General features: G+C 53.2%; 3 protein-coding genes across 3 annotated transcripts; 1 reads left to right on the top strand and 2 right to left on the bottom strand.

Moving 5' to 3' along the window:
- Window positions 1-5,472: 5,472 nt before the first annotated feature.
- GUITHDRAFT_147253 (hypothetical protein) lies at window positions 5,473-6,660 on the top strand (the record flags this gene model as incomplete). Its single annotated transcript, XM_005821341.1, has 1 exon — window positions 5,473-6,660. One exon carries the CDS (start codon window positions 5,473-5,475, stop codon window positions 6,658-6,660), a length of 1,188 nt encoding a protein of 395 aa, XP_005821398.1.
- Window positions 6,661-6,791: 131 nt separating this feature from the next.
- On the bottom strand, window positions 6,792-8,744 carry GUITHDRAFT_119422 (hypothetical protein; the record flags this gene model as incomplete). The annotated part of the gene is made up of 2 exons (XM_005821340.1): window positions 6,792-7,429; window positions 7,697-8,744. The coding sequence occupies 2 exons, from the start codon at window positions 8,742-8,744 to the stop codon at window positions 6,792-6,794; spliced, it is 1,686 nt and encodes a 561-aa protein (XP_005821397.1).
- Window positions 8,745-8,910: 166 nt separating this feature from the next.
- GUITHDRAFT_119421 (hypothetical protein) lies at window positions 8,911-11,916 on the bottom strand (the record flags this gene model as incomplete). The annotated part of the gene is made up of 2 exons (XM_005821339.1): window positions 8,911-11,515; window positions 11,912-11,916. The coding sequence occupies 2 exons, from the start codon at window positions 11,914-11,916 to the stop codon at window positions 8,911-8,913; spliced, it is 2,610 nt and encodes an 869-aa protein (XP_005821396.1).
- Between the last annotated feature and the right edge of the window lie 1,400 nt (window positions 11,917-13,316).

Below are 13,316 nucleotides of genomic sequence, written 5' to 3'. Positions count from 1 at the left end.
CTTTGTCCTAGGAACTACCACTACCGGTACTCTACGCTTCGTATCCGCGGTATGATCCTTCGACCGGTCCGAGTCCTAGCCCCATACCCTGAAGGCTTCCTGAGAGAGAGTCATAGGCTTGACATGACGAGGTCTTCGATTCTCATCCAACGCTTCCTGTCGAGTTGACACAGTTGCTCCCTTGGCCTTGACAGAAGCTGTGTGTCCCTGCAACCTACTGAGAGGTGGTCTCGTGCCTTCAGTCTTCTCTGATCGAACCCCTTGTCCTTCAATGTCCATGACTGGCAGGGGTGATACTTCCAACTTCCCACTAGCCATAATTCCTGTCACTTGCTGTCCTGTCGCAGACTGATATGAGCTGACTCGCTTATCACCTGCTGCCATCCATGGGTCCTAGGTTCTTGCTGTCTTCTTCGTGATCCTGCTACGTCGTCCCTATTGTACCTGTTGCTGTCCTTTCCGTGAGCTTGTGCACAGAGCCACATCGACTAATTGACATGACCTGAGCTGAGGCTTGCTCTGATCAGTTGCCTCTTTGCACCTCCAACCCGTCGAAGTCCTTGTCAAATTTGACTAGACCTTTCAACTGACTTGCCACCGTTGGCTCTTCGCGCGTCGTCCCCCAGTCTTCTCTCCCTTGCATAGAGTAGCCTCGGAAGCTTGCTGCTTGGCATCAAGGTGAAGTCATGCTGGGTCTCTGGTCGTCTTGCCCGAAGCTGCATTATTCTTGCTCATGCTGGATATTCCTCCTTCCATCATAGTATGCAATCAGCCTCCTGACTTCTTCCCATCTGGAACCTCCTTCACTCCTGGCAGCATCATTTCATAACTTCGATCGAAGGTATGACTTCATCGGCTGCTTCTTCATCTCTGCATCGGCCGGTATCGAGCCCTGCACTCGCTTCCCCAACGAAGGAAACAAGGGCCCAGAGGGGAGCACCACTATCCTCAACTGCATGTGCGGCCCGGGGCGCTACCGCGCGCGAGCACGGGGGACGCGCAGTGCACGAGGTGCCCGGCCAACTCCTGGAGCGCCCCGGGCTCGACCAACCAGAGCGACTGTCTCTGCGTGCCAGGGTACTACACCGCCGCGCCCGCGGTATGCGTGGAGTGCCCATCCGGCTCGTACAACAGTGAATACACAGCCGACGTCTGCACGCGATTCATGTCATCAGGTTGCCATCGTAATATGCCATGGCTTGTACTCTGAGGTTCAGGGACGTCTTCCTTCCTCGGTCTTCACAACCTCCCTTGCATCTGCCGTGCGGCTTGTATCAACATCGCGGCGCTCGACCAGCGGAATTCTGAGGTAGTTCCTCTCCTGAAAACAGCTCTTGTCAATTTTGACATTCAGAGCTTTGAACAGGACTGATCCCTCCATCATCGACTTTTTCCTCTTGTCACCCCACAGCTTCTTTGCCGCACTTATCATGGTGGGAGAGCTGTCTTGTGGCCCCGTCGTCATCATGTGCGACTCCTGGCTCTGCTTGGGGGATCCCTGTGACTCGTCCATGTCACTTGACATAGGGATGATGCGAGGCTCGATGCTGATGTCATTCATCAGATGTTATCAGAGGTTCAGCCTGTCATGAAGTTCAGTATTCAGATATACGATGTGGATATAAAATTTCCCTGATTAAGTTGTACATTCAGTGAACCCTTCCGAATGTCATCAGTGTTGCTCAGATGACTTTCCATGACTTCGCAGCAGCGTCGCTCAACTGTCGATCCGAGACATGTCGTTGCCAAACAAGAACTGAGCGAGCTGTCGAATTTTGGAGACCGGGCAGATCTTCGTTAAGATGTCTGCGGCGTTGTACACTGAAATCATTGAGCAGCGAGGACATGTTATCTATTCCATACTGCCCAGTGCCTTCTGTGGTCTGGCATCTCAGGCTCGGACATCCATCGAACAGGATCCAAAGAATGTTGGTAACAATAAGGTCACATTTAGTTCAACCGTGTCATCTTACAGCGAGCCCTTGTCATGTCTGTCGTGCAAGCAAATTTGCGAAGCTACTTCTCAAAGCCCAAGGCGGATATCGATATCTTAGAAGTAGCCGCGTCTTGGTCGTACAGTGGATTTATCATAACTATTCCTCTGACATCTAAAGGCGAAACCAAGGAAGTCATGCAGAGTTTGATCTACCCAAGGTCATGACAGTAGTCAGCGACAATGGATCGGAGTTTGCAAATATTATCTGGAATTTTACGCCGGACTACACAAGTGCTGCCAACGGGCGAGCAGAGAGGGCGATCAGAACAGTAACCACGATCCATCGAGCAATCTCGTACCAGGCGCAAGTTCCGCAGCGTTTCTGGCATTTCTCGGTCCAACAAGCAACGCTGATTTTCAACTGAGTTTACCAAACCTGACGAATCGGGACGGCCTCTCTCCATGGCAACTTTATCAGGGACAAGAGTTCGACTAGGCGCGGAACTTGCCTTTCATGTTGTGGATCTCGAAGCTGCTCTCCGGCAGGTGGAAGAAGGCTAGCTCTGGCCCAGGTCGTCGTAAGGCCCTTAGACCACTCGCCCAGAAGACCTGCGAGTCCCGGTCGCTGCTGCAGGCGCTAGGCTTCCCGATCCCCGACCTCAGCCGCTTCCGAAAACATGACCTCGCGGACAACCGCGTCGTATCGGATGCCAGATCCAAGGAAGCACCGACCCGCACAGTCCCAGCGCGCATCCTCCACCGTCACCAGCGCGTTTGGTCGGGTTGAAGGGCAGGGAGGGCACTGAGCGCGCGAGCCTCACCTCCACCACACTGAGCTGCCCGCGCGGCGCGAATACGACGCTATGCGGGACGGGCACGACCGGGCAGAGAAGGGGACAGCGGGAGCCTGAGGTCGGCGAGCGTGGCGCTGGTGCTGCTCGTCCTCTTCCTGGCGCCGTCCCCCTGCCACCCCTGCCACTTCGTCGTCAAGGGAATCGCCACTGCGTTGCGGGAGAACGTGATCTTCTAGAAGAGGGAGATGAGGCAGAGCCTGAACGAGATCATACACCGCCCCTCCTGGCACCGCGCCGCAACAAGACCACGTATATGTTTCGCGGTCAGCCTGCTGAGTCGGTTTGCCAAACAGCCTCGGGTTAGCGACGTCAAGGCAGTCATTCACTTGACTCAATTCGTTTACAATACTCGTGAACAAGGCTTGACGTTCTCCCAATCGGGCACGTTCTTCAACCAGCAATATTATCACAACACTCTGATAGCAGCGATTCCACCTGGGGAACAGATTCAATCACTCGTCGTTCTCAAGGGGGAATCGTGATCTCTTTCAACGGCAGTCCAGTTAACTTCTCCAGCAAATTACAGAAAGTCGTCAGCTTATCGAGTACGGAAGCCGAGTTGTACAGTTGCTCCAACTGACGGACGCTACGATCTCTTCTGCTCGAGCTGGGGTTTGTACAGCGCGATGCAACCATCATTCTCGTCGACAACGCAGCGGTTCAAGGACCGTCGAGCATTTTCTAACCTCAAGCATATTGCAATACGACATCGCTTTATCGTTCAGATGGTGGATGAATATCTGCATCGCCGTCTCGGTATAATGACTGCTGCTTGACTGTGCTGCGATGACAAGCGATTGCCCAGACTGGTCAATCTCAGCTTTCAGCACATAAATTCCTTCACCTCTCGTAGATTGCCTGAAATGCGGACCCAGGATCCTGTTGACTTCCCAGACAGTTCCACAGTTTTGTTGTCTCCAGGATTCTGTCGTGCAAACGGTAGCAACATGCGTTGCGGGACACATTGTCTCGGCCTTGTTCAACTTGTCGAGCCTGAGTGGATTGATATCTTCAAACTTCACGGGAAGCATCGCTCTGTTATCATGATCAACTATGACTGTGCAACAATGACGTTCTCAGCTGGCAATCCTAAGAAGGCAACTGAAGTCACCATTTCCATTTTCCCTTAGGGCGTAGACTGTTCGAGGAAAGAATGGAAGTTCTGGCAAAAGCTTGTCCGAAGTTCAAGCTCCGGATAATCTTAGCTTCCTCGCAATGCAAGTCCGGGTAACCTTGTAGCGGGTCTAGCGTAAACTGTAGCGCACGCCGGAAGCTTATGTGGTCCCTGTTGAGCAAAGATAGGGAGGGCTCTGTGCCAATTCGACATACCACAAGGCATGTCTTGTGGACGCAGATTGTGAAAGTAAGCCGAAAGATTTGCCGAATGAGGAGGGGGCGGTGGGGATGTGGGATTGACTGTAGGCTGATGGATGGGTGTCCTCTGGGAGGTAGGTCGATGAAATCCGGCCTGCTTCCGAGGTCTTTGGTTCCCCGAACCTCCTCCAGACCCAGCGGAGGAGGCAATGTCGTGAGGAAAGTGGGACGACGAGCCCGGCATGCCAGTCAGTAGAGCATCGTAATGCATATGCCCAGCACGTCCCGCCAAAGGCCTTTCTTCCCATCATCGCCAGCACTGATGGACTCTTGCAGGACGATGCGTTGCGCTTTCTGTGGTGGCTGGCGGATCGCTCGGCGAACAAGGAAACGGCAGCGCTGGATGGCCTCTCGGCCTCGCCAGACGTCTCAGGTTATCCGACTTACAAACGCAACCGGTCCAAGATCTTTCGTCAGCTTAAGGCCTCCCTGTCTTTCGCTGCCATCATCGCGGGTGCATTCCGGTATGCGTCTCAAGGCGCGGGCGAATGGTCCGCGCGCTGTTAAGTGAAGGTATCAGTTAAGTTTGGGGAACAGCAGTTGGCAGGATTGGGTTTAGGTCAAGCCTCCTCAACTCTCCTGATTGTCCTCGTACTGATTTTTTGATAACTTAACTCTGAGTAAACGGAGTACTACTACTTACTACAAACTTGAAATACTTACAACACCGGAGCGCCGGGCCGGGCAGGCTGACCGGCGGCGAGTCGAGGAGTCGGACTCGGGGAGTCCGAAAGGGCGTCGGAGAGGGCGTCGGAAAACTGAAACGCAACTGTTCGCAAATGCAACGGCAAAGTTTCAACGGCAAAGTATTCAACGGCAAGGATTTACAAAATATTTTCGACTTAAACGGGTTACAATTGTAATTAACATGACACCTGCCCATGTCGTGTGCGATGTAGGAAAAATTGAAAAAAATTGGTTGGTATAAGCTGTAGGAGGCCTCGGTAGGCACGCCTCAGAACAATCTGATGCGTCCTGAGGCGGGACCGTATAAAGCGGTAGGATATTTCCTTCTTCATATCCTCCCAAAGTGCTTTATAGATTCCCATGGACATCCGATCTGACACCTGCAAAAATGGCTTATATTTCGAAAAATCTTGACACATTGAGAATTTGGTGCAGACAAATATTCAAATTTGTCGGCGGCATTTCGATGCTGCAGTGCGAACCTTCTGCCAAAAAAGAAAAAGAAAGAGTTTCTTACTACAGAGAGTTTAGTTTTAAGCAGCGAGGAGGTCGAGGGGGGTGGGGTGGTCTGGTGGACCTATCCTCTGAGGGCGGGTAGGACCAGCTGCTTGTTCATCAGCCATGCAAACACTTCTGCCTGTGAAGAACTTCGACACTCTCGCCAAGTTGTGCGGCCTTGGGAACCTGCAACCTTGTCTCTTCTCACCTCCAATGGCTCAGCAAACCCCTCTTCAACAAGAATCTGCAGAGTCAGGGGCTCGAAACATGCCAAGTCTAGCAAAGGAGACGACAAAGGCAGACCGCGGTTCATGTAAGAAAGCTGACAACAAGAAGAGCAACCTGACTCTTGGAGAGAAGATGGAAATCATCAAGTGCTATACTTCAACAAACCCTGAAGTCTTCATGACCCAGGGCCAGCTCGCAACGATGTTTGGGAAGAGCAGATCCGCAATATCTAAAATTCTCAAGGCCGAGAATGTTTGCAGACTGAAATACATATCTGGTTGTGGTCTTCATGCGAGCATCAAGCGCTATGCTCCCAACGATTCACATCTAGAACTGGAGAAGCGAATCCATGAATGCATAGTAGAGGCCGGTCTTGGGTTGGGATGCAGGTCACAGATTTGCAAGTGTGCGATGAACGTGGCAAGCGAGATGGGGGTGTCAGACTTCAAAGCGTCTCATGGCTGGTACTCTCGGTTTATCAAGCGTCATGGCCTCTCAAGGCCTCGCAGAACGAGTCGCAACGCGCACGTCGAATCGAACGAAACTTTTCCTACGCGGTTATCATCTGAACACTCGTTCATGCCAAAGTCAGGGGCGCAGACTTCCAGCTCCTTGAGACATCGTGAGATGAACTTCAAGGTATCTCTTGTACAAAGAGAGAAAGAAGCTGTCTTCAGACATCTCAATTGGAGCTTTGACTTCGATCATCTTGGCAATCCTGTAGGTGGTTACAGGATGGTGATGGAAGGACTTCAAAGCGCTTTTAGTGAAGATCTCAAGGGCCTCCCAACGAGCTGCTTGCAGCTAAGCTACATAGATGACGATGGCGACAAGATCCTGATCAACTCCGATCAAGAGCTTGGTATCCTCCTCCAGGACAAGCCACAAGCTGCAAGGATCCGCCTTTATCTCCATGCAGTGTCAGGGTCAAACCGACCGCCGATGGGACCGGCCAGTGGAAGTCTACAGCAGATACATGGAGCTTCATCTGTTTCTCTGGACATGATCGTACAAGGGCTGAAGTTTTACGAGGATAATCTTCTTGTTGCACGCCCACCTGGTTTTGGACACGTAATCGTCTGATGAACAAAAGCGAATGTGTGTGTCGAGTTTCATGTTAAATCTATTTGCTTTCAAATCACAGTTCATCATTGTAGTTACAGAAGATTATTAGATTTTGTTGTGTTTTTCAAAATTCAAGACATGTCAGGGCCTCAGCTCCATCTGTAGTAGTGAAAACCTTGATTTTGAAAGGTCGGTTCTACAACGAACTGACTGCTTACGCTGAAGCCATCTGCACTTACTGGAGACTCTTGAACAGGAAGCGGAGCTGCTTGTTGTGCAGGCGGCTCAGAGATAGCGTATCGCTTCTCCACATTCCTTCTCTTCCTCTCCTTGTAGACCATCCAGCCGATAGCCACCAGCACCAGCCCTGCTCCCACTGACCCGATGGCGATCCCTGCGATCGCGCCCGAGGACAGAGCAGGCGGCGGTATCAATGATATGCTGAAAGATGTAGCGTCGGGGATGCTCCTCTGCGAGAAAGCCACGTTCAATCTCGTCAACGTCTGAGATGCGTTGGCTTGTACTGACTCGACAAAGCCCAAGGGGTTGTCCACCTTCAAGTCTGCCGAGAAAGAGAGAGATTGGTTGGACCGTCGTTGCACGTATCCGATGACCGTCGGGCTGTTGACATCGGCGACGTTGAGTCTGAGTCCCTCCGCCAGCGCTTGCTTGATCTGGTCGGAGTTGGAGCTGAAGAAGGTGTCTGACATGGGCGAGACGACCTGCAATCGAACCGCAAAGCCGGAGGCCGAGCTTGAGGCTGTGTAAGTAGGTGGAGCAGCTGGGGCTGAAGGCGGACTTGGAGCTCCACCTCCACCTCCACCACCGCCGCCGCCTCCACCTCCTCCTCCACTGCCTCCACCACCACCGCTGCCACCTCCTGATGGAGAAGGCGGTGGTGGAGGAACATTCGGAGAGGGAGGAGAAGGAGATGAAGGAGAAGAAGGAGTAGGTGAAGGAGATGGAATAGGAGAAAGTGGAGTAGGAGAGGGCGAGGGCGAGGGCGAGAGAGGGGATGGAGTGGATAAGCCAATCGTCGAGCTTGTGGTCAAACCAGTCGACGAAGAAGCCGGAGAAGATGAATCGCTATTCGAGGGAGGATTTGCACCAAGAGGAGTAAACCCCGAAAAATGATCGATCAAAGCCTCCAAGACCGGAGGAGTCGCGTTCGGTCTTGGGGTAGAAATCTGTCGCTCCCACGGATTCAATGACGATGAGTTGTAGTAGAACACGTAGGGTCGAAGATTTGCTGGTATCTTGTCAGGATTGTACGGGATGCGGATGGTTATCGGCTTCTTGAACCGCAGACCAGCTGGAGTAAAGATGATCACGGGCCCAGCTGGTACAAGCGTCTCCGTAGTTCCTTGAGATAGGTTAAGATTTGACACGTCGTAGACCGCCACGCTAATGGTCTGAGACCCCAGCAGAGCCCCAGCTGGAAGACTCACCGAGAGCCCGCCCGATCCTGAGATAGATGCTGCCTCACCTGGCGGAATGGACTTTGTTTGCACCTGAGAAGGAGTTCCCAGACTCTGAGAGCAGCCTGGCCCGAACTGCCCCGCATTGCAGACACAATATTTATCTGTGACCACACCATAGCATTTGTATTGACAGTCGCTGCCGTACAGTGCGATCCCTTGGCCGTCCTTCCCGCAAGAGCTGGGTGCGAGGGCGACCGTGGCGAGGCCGCTTGTGAGGTTTGCATTGTAGACCAGATAGGAAGGAGCAAAGCTCACACAGTCCGAGCACACAGCGCCAAGCGTGATCGGATCTCTGCCGTATGATGGGTTGACGACCTGCACAGTGAAGGAAGTGGAGTTGACCTCAGCCTTGACAAACACGGTAAGCTTGCCCGCTGTATCCGACCAGAGAGCATAAGACAATATGTCATTGCCTGAGACTGAGACATTGTCGGGGTTGCCGTCGATAGTGACATTGAGACCAATGATGGAGAAATTGCTTCCAACCTTGAGAGGAAAGTTGGAAGTCAACAAGATGGTCAGCTGGTTCAGCATCGTTGCGTACTGTGATCCGCTCAGCACGGAGAGTCCGGTCCACTGGGGAGTAGCAAGCCATGTACACAGAGACAGATGCTCGGTCATCTGCAGTACAGGCGTTGTTTGCACAGGTGTGCTGGTCACAGGCGACGAGAAGATCTCCTCCGTGGTCTCCACCGGATTGCTGCAGGTCCAGTATGGCTCAACTCGACACAGCGAGCTGCAACCATCGCCAGAGATTGTGTTTCCATCATCACAAGTCTCACCAGGGTCAAGAACTCCGTTGCCACACAACTGAAAAGTCGGCACGGGAGAACTCAAGGATGGTGTCCTGAAGGTAGACGATGAGACGACCGGAGTAGTCGACGTCGTAGACGATGAGACGACCGGAGTAGTCGACGTCGTAGACGATGAGACGACCGGAGTAGTCGACGTCGTAGACGATGAGACGACTGGAGCAGTTGACGTCGTAGACGATGAGACGACCGGAGTAGTCGACGTCGTAGACGATGAAACGACTGGAGTAGTCGACGTAGTAGACGATGAGACGACCGGAGTAGTCGACGTAGCAGACGATGAGACGACCGGAGTAGTCGACGTAGTAGACGATGAGACGACCGGAGTAGTCGACGTAGTAGACGATGAGACGACTGGAGCAGTCGACGTCGTAGACGATGAGACGACCGGAGCAGTCGAGGTAGTAGACGATGAGACGACCGGAGTACTCGACGTAGCAGACGATGAGACGACCGGAGTAGTCGAGGTAGTAGACGATGAGACGACCGGAGAAGTCGACGTCGTAGACGATGAGACGACCAGAGTAGTTGACGTAGTAGACGATGAGACGACCGGAGTAGTCGACGTAGTTGACGTCGTAGACGATGAGATGACCGGAGTAGTTGACGTAGTAGACGATGAGACGACCGGAGTAGTCGACGTAGTAGACGATGAGACGACCGGAGCAGTCGACGTAGTAGACGATGAGACGACCGGAGTAGTCGACGTAGTAGACGATGAGACGACCGGAGTAGTCGACGTCGTAGACGATGAGACGACCGGAGCAGTCGACGTCGTAGACGATGAGACGACCGGAGAAGTCGACGTAGTAGACGATGAGACGACCGGAGTAGTCGACGTAGTAGACGATGAGACGACCGGAGTAGTCGACGTAGTAGACGATGAGACGACCGGAGTAGTCGACGTCGTAGACGATGAGACGACCGGAGTAGTCGACGTAGTAGACGATGAGACGACCGGAGCAGTCGACGTCGTAGACGATGAGACGACCGGAGTCGTCGACGTAGTAGACGATGAGACGACCGGAGTAGTCGACGTAGTAGACGATGAGACGACCGGAGCAGTCGACGTCGCAGATGATGAGACGACCGGAGTAGAGGTAGTAGACGATGAGATGACCGGAGTAGTCCAGGAGGAGATGACCGGAGTAGACGAGGAGGAGGAGGAGACGACCGGAGTAGACGAGGAGGAGGAGACGACCGGAGTAGAGGAAGAGGAGGAGACAACCGGAGTACTTTCTGGAGTCGATGAGACGCTCGGAGTAGTCCAGGAGGAGACGACCGGAGTAGACGAGGAGGAGGAGATTGCTAGAGTAGAGGAGGAGGAGGAGGAGATCACCGGAGTACTTTCTGGAGTCGAAGAGATGGCTGGAGTAGTCGACGTCGTAGACGATGAGACGACCGGAGTAGACGAGGAGGAGGAGGAGACGACCGGAGTAGACGACGAGGAGGAGACGACCGGAGTACTTTCTGGAGTCGAAGAGATGGCTGGAGTAGTCGACGTCGTAGACGATGAGATGACCGGAGTAGACGAGGAGGAGGAGGAGACGACCGGAGTAGAGGAGGAGGAGGAGACAACCGGAGTACTTTCTGGAGTCGAAGAGATGGCTGGAGTAGTCGACGTCGTAGACGATGAGACGACCGGAGTAGTCGACGTCGTAGACGATGAGACGACCGGAGTAGTCGACGTCGTAGACGATGAGACGACCGGAGTAGACGAGGAGGAGGAGGAGACGACCGGAGTAGACGAGGAGGAGGAGATCACCGGAGTACTTTCTGGAGTCGAAGAGATGGCTGGAGTAGTCGACGTCGTAGACGATGAGACGACCGGAGTACTCGACGTCGCAGACGATGAGACGACCGGAGTAGTCGAGGTAGTAGACGATGAGACGACCGGAGTAGACGAGGAGGAGGAGGAGACGACCGGAGTAGACGAGGAGGAGGAGACAACCGGAGTACTTTCTGGAGTCGAAGAGATGGCTGGAGTAGTCGACGTAGTAGACGATGAGACGACCGGAGTAGTCGACGTCGCAGACGATGAGACGACCGGAGTAGACGAGGAGGAGGAGGAGACGACCGGAGTAGACGACGAGGAGGAGGAGATCACCGGAGTACTTTCTGGAGTCGAAGAGATGGCTGGAGTAGTCGAGGTAGTAGACGATGAGACGACCGGAGTAGAGGAGGAGGAGGAGGAGACGACCGGAGTAGAGGAGGAGGAGGAGATCACCGGAGTACTTTCTGGAGTCGAAGAGATGGCTGGAGTAGTCGACGTAGTAGACGATGAGACGACCGGAGAAGTCGACGTCGTAGACGATGAGACGACCGGAGTAGTCGACGTAGTAGACGATGAGACGACCGGAGTAGACGAAGACGATGAGACGACCGGAGTAGACGAGGAGGAGGAGACGACCGGAGTAGACGAGGAGGAGGAGACGACCGGAGTACTTTCTGGAGTCGAAGAGATGGCTGGAGTAGTCGACGTCGTAGACGATGAGACGACCGGAGTAGAGGAGGAGGAGGAGGAGACGACCGGAGTAGAGGAGGAGGAGGAGACGACCGGAGTAGAGGAGGAGGAGAAGGCTGGAGTAGAGGAGGACGAGGAGATGATTGGAGTAGAGGAGGAGGAGGAGGAGAAGGCTGGAGTAGAGGAGGAGGACGAGGAGATTGCTGGAGTACTTGAAATGAAAGAAGATTCCGAGGGAGCACTCTCAGAGCAGGTGAGAGGTACAAGTGAGCACATCACAAGAAGATGCCATACAAGTGTCTTCCTCCCCCACACCGCCGCAACCCTCGTCTGCATGCTCGTAGCCCCCACCATCCCCATGCGCTGATCCTGAGCACAGCGGACCTATCCAGCGGGGGTCGAAAGGTTCTCTCGTGGTAGCAACTCTGAAATTTATCGCAATAATTTCAAAAATCAAGACAGAGCCATCGAACTTTGAACATGAAATCGGCATTTAGGGTAGGGTACCCTACCTCATGTGACGGTAATCGAGGTGATTGCCAGGTATTTTCCAAGGGAGGGTGGGGGGGTACCAGCCCACCTGTAGGAACTCCAGAGACCGCAGGGGTACTGAAGGGTCAGAAGAACATTCTTGAAAAGCCACACCACCCCCGACCCTATGGACCCCTCTTCCAGTGCTGTTTCGGACGGTCCCTACCCCGTAAATTCGGACCTCGAACCCCCCCAACCTCCACCTGTCATTTTTCACCACGAGGATCGTTTAACATCCCATGGACCCCTCAAACGTCCACCTCCACCCCCTGATCGAGACGACCACACCCTTCTGTTCACCCGGGTAAGTTGGGGGCAGGCCACGGGTAGCTAGCTTCGGATAACCTTGAAACCTTACAAGAGGTCCGTGACAGGAGATGGCGCACCACCCCACTCATCTTCAATAATCTACCTTCATCTCTCCACCCCCTCTCACCTCCTCCACCTGTCCGATCCACCCATGTCACCACGTCACGGCTCACCCTGTCCACCTGGTTACAGAGGCACCCCCACCCCCACCCCTTTATAACGCATTCAAACCTTTATGCGGCTCGATTCACCCTGAGGTGCAACTCAGCTCGCACTGGGGTTTGCCCAAGGACTGTCAGCATGAGAGCGCATTACGTGCAGCAAGAATGGCAAGATGCCTGCAGCATCTTCGGTGGGCAGAGGCTGTCAGAGGAGGATGAAACCTATGACTGCTGCATGGATCAAAGATGCTGAGATTAAGGTGACCAAATGCTACGATCAACAATGCTTTGTCCTGGGATCAACGATGCTAGGGTCAGAGAAAGCTCGAATCATCGACGATGCCTATGATCTACGACAATCAATCATCCTGTTATCAAATGCAAGATCAGTGATGCTAGGATAGGATCAAGATGTCAAAGGGCCACGATGATTAAGGTACTCTACTTTGAAGATGTCCTGATTTCTGCCTCCCATCGAAGCACCATTTTGCCTATGGCCCATACCCCATGGCCATCAGGATTCCTCTGCTGACTTCAAACTTTTGACAGGCTGTCTCACACCTATCGCTTCAGAACAAGTGAGTTTCAGATCCTGTACATCGCAGTTGAATCAATGTTAGCCCACCTCGTCTTATCCCTACCCTGTGGATCACATCGAAACAAGGCTCACAATGAACATTCCTAGCTCTAGGAGAAATTCTTCATGATGAAAGTGGCGATCTGTGACAACCTACTTCTTGTTTTTTCCATGAATTGGCACCGATTGTGCTAATTAGCACTCCGTCGCCAAAGCCAACAAGCTTCGCCCAATCCTAGCAATCCCTCATCCTCCTGCTTTCTCAAGCACACTTATGTCTTGAAGGTCTTGCTGCCTCTACCATCCTTCCCTTCCTCTGTCAAGAGTCAGCTGCACGTT

The sequence above is a fragment of the Guillardia theta genome (genome assembly GCF_000315625.1).
Source record: "Guillardia theta CCMP2712 unplaced genomic scaffold GUITHscaffold_146, whole genome shotgun sequence".
NCBI lineage: Eukaryota > Cryptophyceae > Pyrenomonadales > Geminigeraceae > Guillardia > Guillardia theta.
The sequence above is the reverse complement of the archived record's forward strand: the minus strand, read 5'-3'. Positions and strand labels throughout refer to the sequence as shown.